This window comes from Aegilops tauschii, chromosome 7 (assembly GCF_002575655.3).
Source record: "Aegilops tauschii subsp. strangulata cultivar AL8/78 chromosome 7, Aet v6.0, whole genome shotgun sequence".
Lineage (NCBI taxonomy): Eukaryota > Viridiplantae > Streptophyta > Magnoliopsida > Poales > Poaceae > Aegilops > Aegilops tauschii.
Genome location: NC_053041.3, coordinates 185,950,408 through 185,971,368, shown reverse-complemented (window position 1 = coordinate 185,971,368; position 20,961 = coordinate 185,950,408). Strand labels below are relative to the sequence as shown.

Sequence of the window (20,961 nt, the reverse complement as noted above, 5' to 3'; positions counted from 1 at the left end):
TGGCATCGTGCAGTCCTCCCCCAAGGGCGACCGTCTCAAGTACGCACTGCAGATCCACCTCGCCGCCTCCAACAACGTCGCCGAGTATGAAGCCCTTGTGCACGGCCTCCGGCTTGCCAAGGAACTCGACATCCGGTGCATCCTGTGCTACGGCGACTCGGACCTGGTGGTGCAGCAGAGCTCCGGCGAATGGGACACCCACGACTCCAACATGGCGAGCTACTGCTTCCTCGTCCAGATGCTATCCGGATTCTTCACGGGCTGCGAGTTCCTCCATGTCCCGCGCGTAGAGAAAGAAGCGGCCGACACACTCGCCAAGATCGCCTCGTCCCGGCAGTCCATTCCGTCCGGCGTCTCCCTCGAGCATCTGCACAAGCCGTCCATCAAGCCGTCTCTAGACTCCGAGTCCATCCATGTCCCAGCCGACCCGGCCGCGCCTCAACCCGGCCGGGGGACTGCTCCAGCCGACCCGGCCGCGCCTAAACCCAGCCCGGCCACACCCCAATCCGGCCCAGGGGCGCTGAACCCGGCTCGGGGGCTGCCACCCCGGAACCCGTCATGATGGTTGTCCTCGCCGGGGTCGCGGCACCATCCTGGGCCCTGCCCATCTCGGAGTTCCTGGAAAACAGGGTCCTTCCCATGGACGAGACCGAAGCCCGGCAAGTGCAGCGCCGAGCGTCCGCTTACAGCATCATCAACAACGAGCTCGTCAAGCGCAGCTCCACCGGCATGTTACAATGCTGCGTTGAGCAGGACAAGGGCATTGAGATCCTCCTCGACATACACCAGGGCGAGTGCGGGCACCACGCCGCCTCGCGGTCCCTGGTGGCCAAGGCTTTCCGCCATGGTTTCTACTGGCCCACGGCCCTCGAAGACGCAGAGTCGCTGTTCCTCAAGTGTGAAGGATGCCAACGCTTCAGCAAGCGCAGCCACCAGCCGGCGTCGGCACTCTGGACCATCCCGATCGCCTGGCCCTTCGCGGTCTGGGGACTCAACATGGTGGGACCCTTCAAGACCGCTCGAGGCGGCTTGACGCATTTGCTGGTGGCGGTGGACAAGTTCACTGAGGGAGTCCTGGATTAGGGGGTCCTCGAACAGCCAGACTATATACTTTAGCCGGACTGTTGGACTATGAAGACACAAGATTGAAGACTCCGTCCCGTGTCCGTATGGGACTCTCCTTGGCGTGGAAGGCAAGCTTGGCAATACAGATATGTAGATCTCCTCCCTTGTAATCGACTCTGTGTAACCCTAGCCCCCTCCGGTGTCTATATAAACCGGAGGGTTTAGTCCGTAGGACAACAACAATCATACCATAGGCTAGCTTCTAGAGTTTAGCCTCTACGATCTCGTGGTAGATCAACTCTTGTGATACTCATATCATCAAGATCAATCAAGCAGGAAGTAGGGTATTACCTCCATCGAGAGGGCCCGAACCTGGGTAAACATCGTGTCCCCCGCCTCCTGTTACCATCCGCCTTAGACGCACAGTTCGGGACCCCCTACCCGAGATCCGCCGGTTTTGACACCGACATTGGTGCTTTCATTGAGAGTTCCACTGTGCTGTCACCATAAGGCTTGATGGCTCCTTCGATCATCGACAACGATGCAATCCGGGGCGAGGTTTTCCTCCCCGGACAGATCTTCGTATTCGGCGGCTTCATACTACGGGCCAACTCGCTCGGCCATTTGGAGCAGATCGAAAGCTACGCCCCTGGCCATCAGGTCAGGTTTGGAAACTTGAACTATACTGCCGACATCCACGGAGAGTTGATCTTTGATGGATTCGAGCCCATGTCAGGTGCGCCGCACAGTCACGACGGGAATGACCTAGCTCTGCCATCGGACAGTGTTCGGGATATCACACTTGCAACTACTTCGGCCCTCAATCCGGAGCAGATTGTGCCGTCTGAGGACGGGTGGATGGACCCCGCCACGAAAGCCGCGCACTCAGCGACGATAGAGCCGAATGCTGACTTCACTTCCTATGAGACCCGTGTTGACGGACACCTGGATTCGTCCCCGGCCACGGGCTCTGAGCCGCCTGCGTATATGCCTATCGAATCCGATTGGGCACCGATTATGGAGTTTTCCTCCGCGGATATCTTTCAGCACTCACCACTGGGCGACGTGCTAAACTCATTGAGGTCTCTCTCCTTGTCAGGAGACCCTTGGTCGAACTATGTCCGGCTAGAATGGGATGCGGACGACGAAGAAATTCGCTCCCCACCCACCACCCACTTAGTAGCCATTGTCGACGATTTAACCGACATGCTCGATTTCGGCTCCGAAGACATCGACAATGCAGGAGACGAACAGGAACCACCGCTCACAGGGCGCTGGACTGCCATCTCATCATATGATATATACATGGTGGACACCCCCAAAGAAGGCGATGGCGATAAGACAACGGAGCATAATCACTCCAAGAAGTAATCCAAGCACCGATGTCAGCGGCGCCGCTCTAAGTTCCGCCATAGCAAAAGCAGCGATACCGGCACATGAGACAATAACGCTCCGGATAGTGCCGAAGACGATGGCAATCCCCTCCAGCCAGACCTCGAGCAGGAGGATGAACAAGCTGGCCCTCCGGAACAGGCAGCAGACGGAGAATCAGAGGATGACAATTACATGCCTCTCTCCGAAGACGAGGTGAGCCTCGGCGACGAAGAATTTATCGTGCCTGAGGATCCTGTCGAGCAGGAGCGCTTCAAGCGCCGGCTTATAGCCACAGCAAACAGCCTGAAGAAAAAGCAACAACAGCTTTGAGCTGATCAAGATCTACTAGCGGATAGATGGACTGAAGTCCTGGCGGCCGAGGAATACGAACTCGAGCGCCCAACCAAGAGTTACCGTAAGCGCAGGTTGCTACCCCAACTCGAGGAGGAAGCATTAAAACCTACATCACCAGCGTATGATGCGGCTGATCGGCCACCTCGTGGCCGAGATAGAGGGGCATATCGGCCCGAAGTCCAGCCCGCAGCCCGCCACCATTCAAACAAAAATACCAAGGCCCGGGGCAACACGCGGGACCTACGAGACGTATTGGAAAACAAAGCAGGACATGCAAGATCGATCTACGGATCACGGGGGCGCGCCCCAACGCGTGACGATGACTGTCATGCCGGATATACTAAAAGCAAATCCGGCCGGGCCGAATACAGCAGACAAGACTCGTATGAACTGCGTCGTGATATAGCCTGGCACAGAGGCGCCGCACACCCCCTATGCTTCACTGATGAAGTAATGGATCATGAATTCCCAGAGGGTTTTAAACCCGTAAACATTGAATCAAATGATGGTACAACAGACCCCGCGGTATGGATCGAGGATTTCCTCCTCCACATCCACATGGCTCGCAGTGATGATCTACATGCCGTCAAGTACCTCCCACTAAAACTCAAAGGACCAGCTCAGCATTGGCTGAATAGCTTGCCAGCAAACTCCATTGGCAGTTGGGAGGATTTGGAAGATGCATTCCTTGACAACTTCCAGGGCACTTATGTGTGACCACCGGATGCTGATGACTTGAGCCATATAACTCAGCAGCCAGGGGAATCGGCCAGGAAATTCTGGACCCGGTTCCTAACTAAGAAGAACCAAATTGTCGACTGTCCGGATGCAGAGGCCTTAGCGGCATTTAAGCATAACATCCGTGATGAGTGGCTCGCCCGGCACCTCGGCCAAGAGAAGCCGAAGTCTATGGCAGCCCTCACGACACTCATGACCCGCTTTTGCGCGGGTGAGGACAGCTGGCTGGCTCACAGCAACAACACATCAAGAAATCATGGCAATTCAGATGCAAAGATAGTAATGGCAGACCATGTCGCAACAGACACAAGCGTCGCAACAACGGTGAAAACACCGAAGACACGGCAGTCAATGCCGGATTCAGTGGCTCTAAATCCGGTCAGCGGAAGAAGCCGTTCAAAAGAAGCAACCCAGGCCCGTCCAGTTTGGACCGCATACTCGATCGCTCATGTCAAATTCACGGCACCCCCGATAAGCCAGCCAATCACACCAACAGAGAATGCTGGGTGTTCAAGTAGGCCGGCAAGTTGAATACCGAAAACAAGGAAAAGGGGCTACATAGCGACGATGAGGAGGAGTCCCGGCCGCCGAACATAGGAGGACAGAAGAAATTTCCTCCCCAAGTGAAAACGGTGAACATGATATACGCAACCCATATTCCCAAGAGGGAATGGAAGCGTGCACTAAGGGACGTCTATGCGATGGAGCCAGTTGCCCCAAAGTTTAACCCATGGTCTTCTTGTTCGATCACTTTCGATTGTAGGGACCACCCCACTAGTATCCATCATGGCGGTTCTACCGCATTGGTCCTTGATCCCATCATTGACGGATTTCACCTCACCCGAGTCCTTATGGACGGTGGCAGCAGCCTGAACCTGCTTTATCAGGATACAGTGCGCAAAATGGGTATAGACCCTTCGAGGATCAAACCCACTAAAACCACCTTTAAAGGTGTCATCCCAGGTGTAGAGGCCCGTTGCACGGGCTCAATCACACTGGAAGTGGTCTTCGAATCTCCGGACAACTTCCGAAGCGAGGAGTTAATCTTCGATATCGTCCCGTTCCGCAGTGGCTATCACGCACTGCTCGGACGAACTGCATTTGCCAGATTCAATGCGGTACCGCATTATGCATACCTCAAGCTCAAAATGCTAGGACCTCGTGGGGTTATAACAGTCAATGGAAACACAGAACGCTCGCTCCGCACGGAGGATCACACTGCGGCCCTCGCAGCAGAAGCACAAAGCAGCCTTTTACGGCAAACCGCCAATTCGGCGATAAAGCCCCCGAACACCTTCAAGCGAGTCCGGAGTAACCTGCAACAGGATCACCTGGCACGTTCAGAGCTTGCCTAGCAATTCGGCCTGCATCCTAGTCCCAGTCAAGCGACGAAATTTGTGCCGCGCGTACATAATTACGCACTAAAAATACTATGGGCATAGGCGGAGGCACGGCTAGGACACGTCCCACAATGCGGCTCAACCGCCCCAGGGGCTATATACCTTTATCATTTTCTCTCTTTCAGGACCTTACTCTCTGGAAGCCCTTTCCGGCAGTCTGATTGCTGGACGCATTACGGGAAGGAAATACCAAGGAAGCAAGAAGCTCTGACGTACAAGGGAAATCCTAGGTGGTCTCTGATAACGATCGATGTACTTGTTTTTACATACCCATACGCAGCTTGCCATTGGATAGGACATGTCAAATAGTCCTATTTTTTTGCTTATTGCACTACTTGTATACGTACGCTTTGAGGTATTATTTAAACAACAATGTATAGCGTTAGCCTATTATTGCATTTCTTTTTTTCCTTGTCTGCTTATTTACGACAAATGGCACTCGTACATTTTGGTACGATTAGTGCGCCAGGGGCTTTAGTGTACCCCATAACACGGCACGAAAAGTCCGGACACTTTCGACAGTGTGGCACCCCGAACTTATAGCATTATATGCATCAGCTCCGAATCATGTCTTGGGTCAATAGTTGGGTTTGCCCGGCTCCCATGTTTTGGTACCTTACGTTCCGCCATATCGGCTAAGGTAGCACTGGGAGAACTATTGTGATTGTGTCCCGGTTCTTCCGGACAAGCACCTCAGTAGAGAAAGCCGAAAACTGACTGTCATGCTGAGGCGAGAGCTGGTCGCTGTTCGAGAGGTCTCAAATCCTTAAAGATTTTTTCCGCTTCGGGCGAGGAGTCGGCCTTGTCCGATTTAGGCGTATATAGCGCCCCAATTCGTCCTTCCGAATACTAGGGGCTTCGCCAAAATTTAAAATTGTAGACTTCTATGGCTAAGTGAGAGTGATAAAACTTTATAGTCTGATTGCCTGGTTCGTTGTGCTGAACACCTCCTTCGAAGGACCCAAAATTGGGATAAAGAGTGCTCAGGTTTATCCCGAACACCCCAGTACTAGTTACATGGGGGCAGAAGCCGACGACTAGCCAACTCTCAGATTTTATAAACGGTCGCACAGAAGGTAATATTTTAAATCAACACAGCGTTATATAGCGCACATGAACTCGTTTTCATATTACAGGATCACATGAGTACATCATTCAAATATTACATCCTGAGAACATTCCTCTGCCACAAGGCGGGCACCCTTCAGGACACTGTCATAATACATTTCCGGGTGGCGATGCTCCTTGCCCTCCGGCGGCCCCTCCTTCACCAGCTTCTCGGCGTCCATCTTCGCCCAGTGCACTTTCGCACGGGCAAAGGCCCTGCATGCACCCTCAATGCAGACGGACCGCTTTATGACCTCAAGCCGTGGGCAGGCGTTCACAAGTCGCCTTACCAGGCCGAAATAGCTACCAGGCAGGGCTCGCCAGGCCACATCCAGACTATGAGGCCCCTCATGGCCAGTTCGACCGCCTTGTGCAGCTCGACCAGTTGCTTCAACTGGTCGCTCAGGGGCAGCGGATGTTCGGTCCCAGTATACTGAGACCAGAACAACTTCTCCGTCGAGCTCCCTTCCTCGGCCCAGTAGAACTCTGCGGCATCCGATACGCTGTGGGGCAGATCTGCGAATGCTCCTGGAGAGCTCCGAATTCGGGTAAGTAAAAGAAAAGTTTCCTTCACATGCTTGCTTTTCATAATGAATGCCTTACCCGCCGCTATCTTCTTAACCGCCTCAATTTCCTAGAGGGCCTTCTGGGCTTCGGCCTTGGTATTTTGTACGTTCTCGCGGGCCTTCGCAAGCTCGGACCCTTGCGTCTTAGAGTCACGCTCCAGGGACTCATATTTCTTGACAAAATCCCGGAGCTCTTGCTGAACCTCGCTGACGCGGGCCTCTTGCCTCTCGCGCTCGGTGCACTCCGTGGCCGCTTTGACTTAGGCCTCGGACAGCGCCTTCTTCAGGGCCGCCACTTCGGTCGTGGCCCCTAGCAAATTCATAACGATCCTGTGATCTAGCAAACCACATTTCTTTCTCTTTATCAATAAACAGACGGGGTACTACTTACCTTTATTCTCTTCGAGCCGCCTCTTGGTAAGGCCGAGCTCTTCCTTGGACCGCTCAAGGTCCCGCTTCAGTGCGGCGACCTCCGCCATGTGAGCGACTGCGGCTAGCAGCGAAGCCTGCTTATTCACATAGACATATTTCGATTAGACTCCTGTGATTATTATTTGCTCCTCTGTTCGGCCTTTCCTTGTGAACACCAAATAGAGCATCAGGGGCTACTGTCTATGCTGTAACATTTTCTTATAATTTGATTACTTACCTCAAAGGCTGTTAGGAGGCTAGCACAGGCTTCAGTCAGGCCGCTCTTGGCGGACTGAACCTTCTTGACTACCGCACTCATAATAGTGCGGTGCTCTTCGTCAATGGAAGCGCCGCGAAGCACTTCCAGCAAGTTGTCCGATGCCTCTGGATGGACAGAGGCCATCGGCACAGACGGCTTGCCCCCCTTAGCGAGGGGTTGCCTGACAGAATCCGGAACCACTGGAGGTTCCGGCGCCGTATTCGGCTTGGGGCTAGACTTGCTGCCCCCGGCGTTAGGGCCCAGGAGAGTCTTGCCCCTCGTGCGCCCAGTGCCTGGAATGTCGCCTTGGGGCGCCTCCAGAACTGTCTCCCCTTGGTTCAGTTCCCTTTGATACAACACCTTGGCGCCGTCCGTAGGGCGGGGGGAGGAGGCGGTCGGGAGTGAATCGATGTTCATATCTGACGGGCCCAAAGAATCATCCGACGAAGATATGTCGATATGGGCCCGGGATGGACTGCATAATCATGTTCGGTGTGATAAGAAGCAGTACAATAAAACGTACCAAGAATTATTATGGTATCCGGATACTCACGACTTCGCCAGGGGCTTGTCCCTGGGTAACCACTCCTCGTCGCTGAAAGCGGCCGTCATGGAGCAGTCTGGGAGGAGGATCCTTCCCTTCTTGGACCCTTCGGCCTCCCTTGATGGGGCGGCCTTCCTTTTCCTGCCCCCTGGCTGGGGGGGAGAGAACTTTCCTCTTCCTCCTCCTCGTTTTCATGGGAGGAGTGCGCCTCGGTGTTTTCGGACGATGAGTCCGATATAACCCTGCGCCGGAGACCCTTCCTGGTCCCCGTGGCCTTCTTCTTGGCCTTCTTATCCGGCACCTCATACGGCGCCGGAGCCAGCATCTCCGTTAGGAGCGCATCTGCTGGATCTTCGGGCAGGGGGGCTGGACAATCGATCTGCGCCGCTGTGGCAACCCAGTCCTGTTAAATGGCATGGAGGCTCAGATCCCGCGCATGGTTATACTAAGAAAAAGAACATCTTATGAGATATTAAAGACTTACCGGATTGGCAGGGCGCTTTGCGCTGAGTCCGCGTTCCTCGGTAAGGGGAGGAGGTACCTCGGCGCCCTTGAACAGCACCTTCCAGACGTCCTTGTGCGTCGTGTCGAAGAGCTCTCGCAGCGTCTGGTGCTTAGCCGGGTTGAACTCCCACAAATTGAATGTCCGTCTTTGACACGGGAGGATCCGGCGGAAGAGCATGACTTGGACCACGTTGACAAGCTTAATTTTCTTGCTCATCATGTTTCTGACGCATGTCTGGAGTCCGGTCAGCTCCACCGATGAACCCCAGGATAGGCCCTTCTCTTTCCAGGACGTGAGCCGCATGGGGATTCCGGATCAAAATTCGGGGGCCGCCACCCAGTTGGTGTCGCGCGGCTCGGTGATGTAGAACCACCCCGATTGCCACCCCTTCACGGTCTCCACATAGGAGCCTTTGAGCCAGGTGACGTTGGGCATTTTGCCCACCATGGCGCCTCCGCACTCCGCCTGCTAACCGACTACCACCATTGGCTTCACGTTGAAGGTCTTCAGCCATAGGCCGAAGTGGGGCTTGATGCGAAGGAAGGCCTCGCACACGATGATAAACGCCGAGATGTTGAGGATGAAGTTAGGGGCCAGATCATGGAAGTCCAGCCCATAGTAAAACATGAGCCCGCGGACAAACGGGTGGAGGGGAAATCCCAGCCCGCGGACGAAGTGGGTAAGAAATACCACCCTCTCATGGGGTTCTGGAGTAGGAACGATCTGCCCCGCATCTGGTAGCCGATGCGCGATATCCGCGGCCAGGTATCCGGCTCCCCGGAGCTTTGTGATGTCCTCCTCCGTAACGGAGGAGACCATCCACTTGCCTCCCGCTCCAGACATACTTGGAGTGGTTTTGAGGAGAAAATGCGAACTTGGGCGCTGGAGCTCGAGTGCGCAAGAGTGGATGAGCAAGGAGGAAGAGGGCGTGGGTGAAAAAGATGAATCCTTGTTCCTTTATAAGGGCGGAAGAAACTATGCGCCTCCCCACCTGCCTGGTAAACTCGCTTATTCCCCAAGCGCCGTAATTGATGGCACGGTTGGGTTACCCACACCCGTATTGATGAGAATCCCGTGATAAGGGGACACGATCTCTGCTTCGACAAGACGTGCCAAGAAAACCGCCTCGCAATATGTGCAACAGCTGGTTGAGAAAAAGGGTTCGAATAATGACCGGGCTGTGGCATGATGTCATTCTATGAAACTTGTCAGCAGATTAGATTTGTGAATTATTATACTCTCTACGGTGGTATGTGGAATTTATTTTGCAGTGCCGGACACTATCCTTGTGTTCAAAATCTTCTATGGAGTATTCGAAGGAGGAACCCGCCTTGCAATGCCGAAAACAATCTGCGCGCCGGACTCATCGTCATTGAAGCCTGGTTCAGGGGCTACTGAGGGAGTCCTGGATTAGGGTGTCCTCGGACAGCCGGACTATATACTTTAGCCAGACTGTTGGACTATGAAGACACAAGATTGAAGACTCTGTCCCATGTCCGGATGGGACTCTCCATGGCGTGGAAGGCAAGCTTGGCAATACGGATATGTAGATCTCCTCCCTTGTAACCGACTCTGTGTAACCCTAGCCCCCTCCGGTGTCTATATAAACCGGAGGGTTTAGTCCGTAGGACAACAAAAATCATACCATAGGCTAGCTTCTAGGGTTTAGCCTCTACGATCTCGTGGTAGATCAACTCTTGTAATACTCATATCATCAAGATCAATCAAGCAGGAAGTAGGGTATTACCTCCATCGAGAGGCCCGAACCTGGGTAAACATCGTGTCCCCCGCCTCCTGTTACCATCCGCCTTAGACGCACAGTTCGGGACCCCCTACGCGAGATCCGCCGGTTTTGACACCGACATTCACCAACTGGATCGAAGCGAGGCCAATCAAGAAGCTAGACGGTCCAACGGCCGTTCGATTTATCAAGGACATCTCGGTGCGCTACGGCTTGCCGAACAACATCGTCACGGACAAAGGCACCAACTTTGCCAAGGGCGCGCTCGCGCAGTATTGCTCCGTCTCCGGCATCCGAGTCGACCTGGCTTCCATGGCACATCCGCAGTCCAATGGCCAGGTCGAGCGGGCCAACGGCCTCATCCTATCCGGCATCAAACCGCGACTCGTCGAGCCGCTGATCCATTCACCCGGCAGCTGGCTCGATGAGTTGCCGGCCGTCCTCTGGAGTCTCCACACCATGCCAAACAAGTCGACCGGGTTCACCCTGTTCTTCCTCGTCTACGGAGTAGAAGCCGTCATCCCGATCGATGTCGAGTTCGACTCGCCAGGCGTCACGATGTACACGGAAGCCGAAGCAAAGGAAGCCCGCGAAGACGACATCGACCTGCTCGAAGAAGCACGTCTCCTAGCGCTCAGTTGCTCCGCCATCTACCAGCAAGGTCTGAGGCATTACCACAGCAAGAGGATCAAGCCCCTCGCTTTCCGAGAGGGGGACCTCGTCCTCCGACTCGTCCAAGAGCAGACCGGCTAGCACAAGATGTCCTCCCCTTGGGAGGGCCCCTTCATCGTCAGCAAGGCCTTATGCGACCGCAACGCGTCCTACCTCATAGACGCCCGCAAGACAAACAAACGCCAGAGGGACACCGTCGGTGAAGAAACAACCCGGCCATGGAATGCAGAGCTCCTCCGCCCGTTTTACAGTTAGCTGAATGCACGTATGTATCGCTACCTTTTGTAACCGTCTAAAACTATGGGGTCCCCGAACGACGCTCGGGGGCTGCCCCTTTTGCGACCAAGTTATTGTGTCTCCTACATTTGTGCATTGCTTTACTCTTAAACCAACCCGGCCACCGCGTCGACCCGCTCGACCCGGGGGCTCGGGGGCTGGCCGGCTTGGCCACCCGTCGCTCCCCTTAGCGTCTCCTAACGCGTTGGATCTCCACGGCCTCTCACTTCGCCCTAAGCCGCAGAACCGGTATTCGGTTGTTGGCTGGCAAGCACATGAGACCAAAAGCACCAACGCGCCACGAGCACTAAGTCAAGGGTCGCCGGGTCGCCCAACCCAGCCTCACCACTTTAAAGTTTCCGTACAACCGGCTGCTCGCCAACCCGGCCCCGCCGGATTGCCGCCAGCCGGCCCAGTGGGTGTTTCGCTCACGCTCAATGTTTCAAAAGCCTAAGTATTGTACGCTCCTCTCAAAGGCCGAACCCCTTGTCACGGACCGGAGCCTCGGCCATCAGACTCGCGGGGGGGAACCCAAAGGGGGAGAGTCGCAAGAAAACGGCTCTAAAGACGAAAAGCAAAAGCGCAGGCATCAACGACGTTTCTGCATACCGCCGGATCGCTTGACCCGGCCTCACTACTTTAAGTTACCGCACGACCGGCTGCTCGCCAACCCGGCCCCGCCGGATTGCCGCCAGCCGGCCCAGTGGGTGTTTCGCTCACGCTCAATGTTTCGAAAGCCTAAGTACTATACGCTCCTCTCAAAGGCCGAACCCCTTGTCATGGACCGGAGCCTCGGTCATCAAACTCGCGGGGGGGGAGGCCCAAAAGGGGAAGGTTGCAAGAAAACGGCTCTAAAAACGAAAAGCAAAGGCGCAGACATTCACGCAGCTCATACATCATAAATTCAAACAGGCCCAAGGCTAGAGTTCGTTACACTCAGTCAACCCCCAGTGGGTGGGTGGACCTGCTACCTAACATAAATTTTTTATAAGTTAAAAAATCAGGCGTCCCCATCGCCAGATCGCACAGCTCCCGGATCCGCTGAGGTGCCGATATCTTCCTCCCCGGCATCCGCACCGTGGTAGATGCACGTCTCCTCAGAGCTGCCCTCGGGTCATCCAGAAGCAGGCCGTAGTCGTCAGCAGGCTCGACTCCGCCGTCTTCCGCCCGCTCCGGCTGGAACTCATCGTGGAAGGCGAACCCGGCAATATAGCTGGCCCGAGCAGCAATCCGGCCGGCTTCCGCTTGCAGCTGGCTCTCCGAGCCGGCTCGCTGCCCCATCAACATCTCCAGCAACAAGTTCGGATGCCAAGACATCACGAACCTGAGCGCCATCTCGGTGCCAGCACGAGCGGCGGAGACCCGCCAGTCATGGAGCCGCTCCGGACCCGCCTCCAGCCAGCACGCCAGCCGCGTGAAGCTGCTTGGCGCAACGGAACCCGACCAGAGGGCCGCCGTCATCACCGCGCCGGCCTCAGAGAGACGCCCCATCTGCTCGCTCAAGACCTGCAGACGAGCCTCTGCGGCGGTCACAATCTCCGGGAAGGTCTAGGCCACCCGCGGGTCAGTCCCGGAGCCGACAATCCCTTGCAGGTCATGCTGAAAGCGGACCGCCTCCTCCGCCAGTTGGCGCGTCTCCGGGAAGGCCCCTGCCAAGAAGGAAAGCAAGTCAGAAGAAAATTACTAAGGAAGAAAAGCCGAGGTCCCAACCCGGCAACAACAAAACCAAAGGAAAGCACTTACTGGAGAAGGACTCTTCAAGGTGCCGCGCTTCGAGCAACGTACCGCTCCGCTCCTGGGCGATGGTGCGGTCGCGCTCCTGGAGCGCCTTCTCCAGCTCAGCGACCTTGGCAAGGGCCGCCTTTAGCTCGGTGTAGTTGTCCTCGGCCGCCTTCACGGCCTCCTCGCGGCGCCGGGTCTCCTCCGCCATGGCCACCAGCGCCTTCAGGCGCTCCACCTCGGCCTGGAGCTGCCCCTTGTCGTCGGCCAGCTTGCCGCGCTGCTGGTCCGCCTCGGCAAGGGCCTGCTGCGCCTCCACGACCTTGGCGGCCTCTGCTTTGATGCGCTCCACCTCGGCCTCGAGGCGGCTCTTGTCGCCCGCCAGCTGGTCCTGCAGCCGGCTGGCTTCGTTGAGCGCCTGCCGGGCTCCCGTCACCTCTGCCTTCACCTTCTCCACCTCGGCCCCAAGCCGGCCGACGTCTGCGACAAGCCGATCATAGTGAAAACCGGCCCGAATCAGCCGGGTCCTCCAAGACAACACCTCGGCTGCGGAAGAAGACCTCAGCAACAAAGTACTATTTTAAGATTCGACCCAACTGCTATGCAGTTGGCCTGAATCTCGGGGTCAACACCCAGTGGGTGCGCTAGCACGCCCCCACTAGAAAAGAGCATGAAAGAGAAGTACCTGTTGCGACGCGGAGCTCCTCCTCCTTGGCGGCGAGCCTCTCCTTGAGACGCTGGTGCGTCTCAAGGAGCCGGTCGAGGATGCTGACCCGGTAGGAGTCCAATTGCTGCAGAAGGAAACGATCAACGCAAGCCAGCAAGATAAGATTCGACCCAACTGCTACGCAGTTGGCCCGAATCTCGGGGGCTACAACCAGTGGATGCGCTGGCGCGCCCCCACGGAGGAGAAATCGATGAAAAGAGAAAAGCAGAATGCAAATGAAAACTTACGAAGACGGCGCACTCCAGCTCCTGCGTCACCTCGACCTCGGCCTGGGCGAAGGCCTGGATCCGATCCGTCCGCCTCGCAGGCGACGGGTCACGGCGGCCATCGCCGCCTCCTCCTGGGTCGGAGGTCCGAAGGGGACCTCGCTGGTCCCGCTCCGCGACTGTCGCGGCTCGGCGACCCAGCATCCTCCGGACCTGAGCACCAGGGCGTGCTCTCCACCGGCCACCTCCCCTGAAGCCGGCGCTTTCTCCAGCATCCTCTCCGGCACCGACGCCGGCTCGGTGGGCGGAGCAGCTTGAGGCTCCACCACCGGCAGCGCCTCGCTCACCGGTGTCCGGGACGCCCCCTTCGGCGCTGTCCGTGCCACCTCCTCCAAGACGGCGTCGCCATCGCCTCCATCGTCCCCCGCCCGCTCGACCGCGTTGGCCCACGACGGGGTGCCGTCCATCACGTCCGCACGGCCACCTTGGCCATGCTCCCTCTCTGACGACGGTACAAAGACCGTCGCCGCCACCACCGCCCCCGTTGGCATCTTCGGCCATGCCGGCTCTTCGCCAGCTCGCGCCCACGCTGCCATAGCGCTGACCCAGGCCTGGGTCGACGCCGCCTCCAGCTCTGCCTCGGCCTAGTTCCGGTCACGCCAGGCCAGGCCCTCGGCGTCGGCCGAGTCCAGACCAAGGTCCGGGTCCACCTGCACCTCCTCCTCGTCCCATTCGACGGTGCTGGACCAGCTCCTCCGAAACGCGGCGCCCTCAGCGGACGTGGCGTCCGACGCCGCCAGCGCCAGCGAGATTGGTGACCTAAAGCACAAGACAAAAATGATTACGCCGAGTCGAGCGGAGCCACTCAGCAACCCGGCTTGAGCAGAAAGGGCCACTTACCCCGGCACCACCGGAACGGTGGGCCTTGCCACCCTCTCTTGTGGAGCGCCGTGCCTCCTCTTGGCGGGCGGCTTCACACCTCCGGCCGGGTCCGCCGCGTGCTTCACGGTTGGGGCTCGTGGCGGGACGATGTCCTTCCCGTGCGGGCGCCTCACCGTCGCCACCCCCCGAGATGACCCAGCTCCGGCCGCACCGCCGCCTCCTCCACCCGGCGCCGCTACGTCCGCGGTTCACGTTAGCACCCCCAAAGCCGTACCACAACCGGCGACTCAAGAAATAAAAACGAAACTCACCTGCTCGGCGCCCCACGCCCATGTCGGCGGCGGCCGCCTCCCCTCCGCCATGGGCCTCGGGCTCCTCCGAGGCAACCCGCACCACCTGCGCCCGCGCCCGGTCGTAAGGATGTTGGATGGCGTTCAGAAGCACCTCTCGCGTCGCGTCGGGGCGTACAAGAAGATAAGTAGCAGCGAAGTACGGAGACCAGGGACTCACCAACGGCGCCGGGTTCGCATGGCTGTACAGGGCCTTCCCGAACTCCCAATCAACCCCCAAGTTGGCCTTGGAGATGTTGACCCGGCGCGCAACCTGGTCCGCCACCAGCCGCGTGTTCGCCATGCGGTTGGGGTCATGGAGGCCGGTCATCTGACCGATAAGGTGGCTGCATTGCTGCAGCGGCAGCACCCGCTGGACGATGAAGGCGGTGATGAGGTCGGTGCCGGTGAGCTTCTCCCGCTCCTTCATCACCGACACCCGCTCGCACAGGTTGAGCACCTCCGACGACGGGTGCTTGGGGTAGTACCCCCAGTTCTGCTTCCCCCACGGCTGCGAGTTGATGAACGGCAGAAGGTTGATGCAGTCCTCGCCAAGGTTGCGGGCGTAGAAGAAGGAATTCTGCCATTTCTTGGCAGAATCCTCCAGCGGCATCCTCGGGCAGTCGGCGCCCAACCGCTTGGTGATGACGGCCGCCCCGCACTCGGACATCTCCCCGGCCTTCGGCCCCTGCTGCTTCAGAGAGAAGAAGCGCACCCAGAGGTCGATCGAAGGCTCGACCCCCAGGTACCCCTTGCAGAGGGTGACGAAGCCGGACAGCTGCACGATGGCGCCGGCGCCGAGATGATGGGGCTGGAGCCCAAGAACTCCAGAAAGTCGCGGAAGAAGCCGCTCGCGGGAAGCCCAAATCCGCGCTTGAAGTGCGGCAGGAAGACCACCCGCTCCGAGCCCTGGGGCCGCGGCTCCCGCTCGCCCTGCGGGAGGCGCGCCTCGACCTCCTCCGCCCTCGGCAGGCGCCTGGTGTCGCGGAGGTAGGTGATGTCGTCAAGCGTGATGGTTGAGCCCATCGACGATCCGGACGGCAGCGCCATCGACCCGAGCGCGGAAGGAGAGAAGGAAGAAGATGGCAAGAGAGCTTTGCTCAAGATAGTGGGCATCGCAGCTAGTGGCGGTCGTCAGAAGCAGAGGGAGGATGAAGAGGCAGGGGAGCGCGAGCGTGAATGATCTCCGCCGCTCCCTTCGCCCCCAATTTATAGGCCACGATTTGAACCACGGGGAAGTGGGAACGGTTGCGCTCGCCCCTCCCACTTCCTCGCAATAAGTGCGCACGTACGCACACAGTAACTGCCTAGAGAATGGCAACCGACCCGCGGACGCCGCAATAAATCCACGCGCGTGGGCCGAGGGTGCGCGGCGGCGGGCCCCAGGCTGTCGCCCCGTCCCGTCACGCGCGTGGCCTGTCAGGCCCTTCCGGCTCCCAGGAGCCATGTGGCGGCCGCGCGAAGCCCAAAAGATTGCCCAAGATTTGTCGAACCCCTCGGTTTCCTACCACGGGCGGGATGCCGCGATCCGGCTTCCGGAAGCCGGCACACAGTGGGTGTTGCCGAACCCGGCGGTCACCAAATCCGCCTCTGCAAAGGGGGAAACTGCGAAGGCCCTCCCATATGAAGGCGGCGGACCTTCACAGCTTCAGGGACTACTGTCGGGGGGATGAACCCCAGGCAGGCAACGGAACCCGGATCCTTTTCAAAAACAACAGGGCGAGCATCGCCCTTCGATCCGGCTCGCACTTGGCCGGGTCACTCGACCCGGCTAAGCCCCGCGACCCGGCCGGACTCCTCAACCCGGCCTCAACGACCAAGCTCAAGACTTCCCCAACAAGCCAGCACCACCCTTGGCGTGTTCTCCAAATCCGGCCAAGGGTCAGCGGCCGTCCCATCCCAGCCGTATGATGGGACGAGTCTCCACCAACTGATGACCGAAGCCACAGTGCCCCGCCCATGCCTCTGGTCAGCCGGACGAGGCAACAGTGCCCCCCACCTACCCGCTGACCAGGGCTGGTGTGGCAACAGTGCGCCCAACGTCACCCATGACACCAGCAAGCGGCGACCTGACGGAGCGCCCCTGTAGCCGACTCGACTCGGCCACACTCTGACGATCGACAAGACGACACACAGTGCCCCCTAGGCGCATGGGGCCCACGCCCGGCGAACCCGGCGAGCCCCGGTACCCGGCGGGTCCCAGCACCGGGTTCCTGGATGCTGACAACCCGGCCCTACGGCCTTGTAACATTACCCTTGTACCCCTGGGGGGTTGACCTATAAAACCCCCCAGGAGCCCTCGTGCATACGGGCAACTCTCACACTCGCCCATCCACCCACACATCTAGCAAGCAGCACTCGAGGAGAGGGAGCAGCCTGAGCCTTGGCCTGACCCCCTTCTTCCTCCATACAGCTCTAGGAGCAACTCTGTACTGTTACGTATAAACCACACTCGGCAGGACTAGGGGTGTTATCTCTCCGGAGAGCCCCGAACCTGGGTATGTCTTGCGTCCTGCGCTCGCTCATGCCGACCTCGCCTCTGGAGCCCACCAGTGACCTCGAGCCTCCTCCTATCTTTAGCCATCCCTTGGCATCTGCCGTGCGCCCACCACGACAGATATGTTATCCTACAATTTGTAAAAGGCCGGATATATGTATAGTATCTTTGAATACTTACGATTTGGCCAGGGGCTTCACCCTGGGGCGCCACTGGGGGATGGCCTCAGCATCCGAGTCCGAGCCATCCGAGAGGGATATCTTCTCCTTTTGGACGCCTCCACCTCTAGGTCAGCAGAGGCCGCCCTTTTCTTCTTCTTCTCCCTGAGGAGAGAATTGCTCTCTTCCTCCTCCTCCTCTTCGTCTTCATCTCCCTCGTGGGAGGAGGGAGCTTCGGTATCTCCGGACACAGCATCCGAAGTACCTTTACGGCAGAGGCCACTTTTGGCCTCCTTGCCCTTCTTCTTGGCCTTCTTCTCCGGCGCCTGGTACAGCGCCGGGACCAGCATCCTCGCTAGCAGAGGATCAGCTGGGTTTTCGGGTAGCGGAGCCGGACACTTGATCCACTCCGCCTTCTTTGTCCAGCCCTGATAAAAGAATGGAATTCTCAGCATACCCCTTTGAGTTGCGAACTAAGTTATGTTCGGAGATCAAAATACTTACCAGGGTGGCTGGGTGAGCGCAATCGAGGCCGATGTCGTTGGTCTTCTCCGACCACGACTTCTGGGCCTTGAAAAGCAGCTTCCACTCGTGTGTCGTGCCAAAGAATCGCTGCAGGGTCCGCGGCCCTTCCAGATTGAACTCCCACATGTGGAGAGCCCGGTGTTGGCAGGGAAGGGTCCGACGGAATAGCATCACTTGGGTCATGTCAGTGAGCCTGGTGTTCTTTTCTATCATGTTTTTGATGCGCTTTTGCAGCATCAACACCTCATCGGTTGACCCCCAATCCAGACCCTTGTTGATCCACGACGCGAGCCGCATCGGGGGTCCGGATCTAAACTCAGGAGGGGCCGCCTAGCTGGCGTCGCGGGGTTCGGTGACGTAGAACCACTCCTGTTGCCATATCTTGACAGTTTCCACGAAGGCCCCTATGGGCCAGGTGACGTTGGGGAGCTTGCTCACCATGGCGCCTCCGCAGTCTGCGTGCTGCCCGTCAACCACCTTCGGCTTCACGTTGAGGACTTTGAGCCATAAGCCGAACTGGGGGGGATGCGGAGGAGCGCCTCGCACACGACGGTAAATGCCGAGATATGGAGGAAGTAGTTTGTGGCTAGATCGTGGAAATCTAGCCCGTAGTAGAACATAAGGCCGCGGACGAAAGGGTGAAGTGGAAATCCTAGTCCGCGGAGGAAGTGGGGGATAAATACCACCCTTTCGCCAGGCTCTAGGGTGGGGATGACCTGCTTCTTGGCAGGGATCCTGTGCGCGACGTCCGCACTCAGGTACCCTGCCTCCCGGAGCTCTTTGATGTCCTTCGTCACGGAGGAGGCCACCCACTTGCCTTGAGAGCCGGATCCGGACATGGCTTGAGTGTTTGGTGGCGATGGAAAAGATCAAAACTTGGGCGCTGGAACTCAAAGATGGGAGGGCTGAGGAAGAAGAAGGCATGGGGTAAAAAGATGGGTCCTTATCCTCTTATAAAGGCAGTGAATATCAAGATCCCCCTCACCAGCCTTAAAACTCGCCTATTCCCAAGGGGTCGTGCGAACGGCACGGTTGGATTACCCAAACCCGTATTGATAAGAATCTCGCAATAAGGGACACGATCTCTACTTTGACAAGACGTGTCAATGGAGGCCGCGCCTTGAAACGCGACGCGGGAGGCCAAAAAACGGTTCAAAATAATAATAAGGTCAGACATAATGTCTCGCCGAAAAAAGCTGTCAGTGGACATGGCTTATTTTGTTTAAGTATTTCGCCCTTCTGATTGGGGGGTTGTAACCATTATACAGAGCCGGATACAGTTCACTTGTTCATAAAACTGCTTTGGTCTATTCGGAGGAGGAACCCGCCTTGCAATGCCGAAGACAATCTGCACGCCGGACACATCGTCATTGAAGCCTAGTTCAGGGGCAACTAAGGGAGTCCTGGATTACGGGGTCCCGGGGCATTCGGGCTATGCGACATGGGCCGGACTGATGGGCCGTGAAGATACAAGATAAAAGGCCTTCCCCCGTGTCCGGATGGGACTCTCTTTTGCATGGATGGCAAGCTTGGCATCCGGATGTGTAATTTCCTTTCTCTGTAAACCGACTCTGTACAACCTTAGGCCCCTCCGGTGTCTATATAAACCAGAGGGCTTAGTCCGTAGAGATCATCATAATCATACAGGCTAGATGTCTAGGGTTTAGCCATCACGATCTCGAGGTAGATCAACTCTTGTAACCCCTATACTCATCAAAGTCAATCAAGTAGGAAGTACGGTATTACCTTCATTAAGAGGGCCCGAACCTGGGTAAACATCATGTCCCTTGTCTCCTGTTACCTTCGATCCTCAGACGCACAGTTCGGGACCCCCTACCCGTGATCGGCCAGTTTTGACACCGACAGGCGCCACCCCTTGTGGGCTGGTGTGCTCCCCTCCTATCGCCCATAAGGCCCATTATTCCCCCGGGGGGTTCCGGTAACCCCCCCAGTACACCCCAAAACACTTCTGGTGTCCGAATATCATCGTCCTATATATGAATCTTTGCCTCTCGACCATTTCGGGACTCCTCTTCATGTATGTGATCTCATCCGGGACTCCGAACAACATTCGGTCACCAAATCACATAACTCATATAATACAAAATCGTCATCGAATGTTAAGCGTGCGGACCCTACGGGTTCGAGAACTATGTAGACATGACCGAGACACCTCTCTGGTCAATAACCAATAGTAGAACCTGGACGCTCATATTGGTTCCTACATATTCTACGAAGATCTTTATCGGTCGTACCATAATGACAACATACGTTATTCCCTTTGTCATTGGAATGTTACTTGCCCGAGATTCGATCGTCGGTATCTTCATACCTAGTTCAATCTCGTTACCGGCAAGTCTCTTTACTCGTTCCGTAATACATCATCCCGCAACTAACTCATTAGTCACATTGCTTGCAAGGCTTCTTATGATGTGTATTACCGAGAGGGCCCAGAGATACCTCTCCGATACTCAGAGTGACAAATCCTAATCTTGATATATGCCAACACAACAAACACCTTCGGAGATACCTGTAGAGCATCTTTATAATCACCCAGTTACGTTGTGACGTTTGATAGCACACAAGGTATTCCTCTCGTATCCGGGAGTTGCATAATCTCATAGTCAAAGGAATAAGTATATGACATGAAGAAAGCAATAGCAATAAAACTGAACGATCAATATGCTAAGCTAATGGATGGGTCTTGTACATCACATCATTCTCCTAATGATGTGATCCCATTCATTGATACGTCCATTTTGCATCATGCTTTTATATAATTACTTATTGCATTATGGGCTGTTATTACACATTATATCACAATACTTATGCCCTTTCTCTCTTATTTTATAAGGTTTACATGAAGAGGGAGAATGCAAGCAGGTGGAATTCTGGACTCGAAAAGG

At 56.7% G+C, this 20,961-nt stretch overlaps 1 protein-coding gene across 1 annotated transcript; it reads left to right on the top strand.

Annotated features, from left to right (window-relative positions):
- The first annotated feature begins 558 nt into the window (after positions 1-558).
- LOC141027014 (uncharacterized) lies at positions 559-10,817 on the top strand. The gene is made up of 2 exons (XM_073503926.1): positions 559-790; positions 10,207-10,817. The coding sequence occupies exons 1-2, from the start codon at positions 559-561 to the stop codon at positions 10,815-10,817; spliced, it is 843 nt and encodes a 280-aa protein (XP_073360027.1).
- Positions 10,818-20,961: the final 10,144 nt, after the last annotated feature.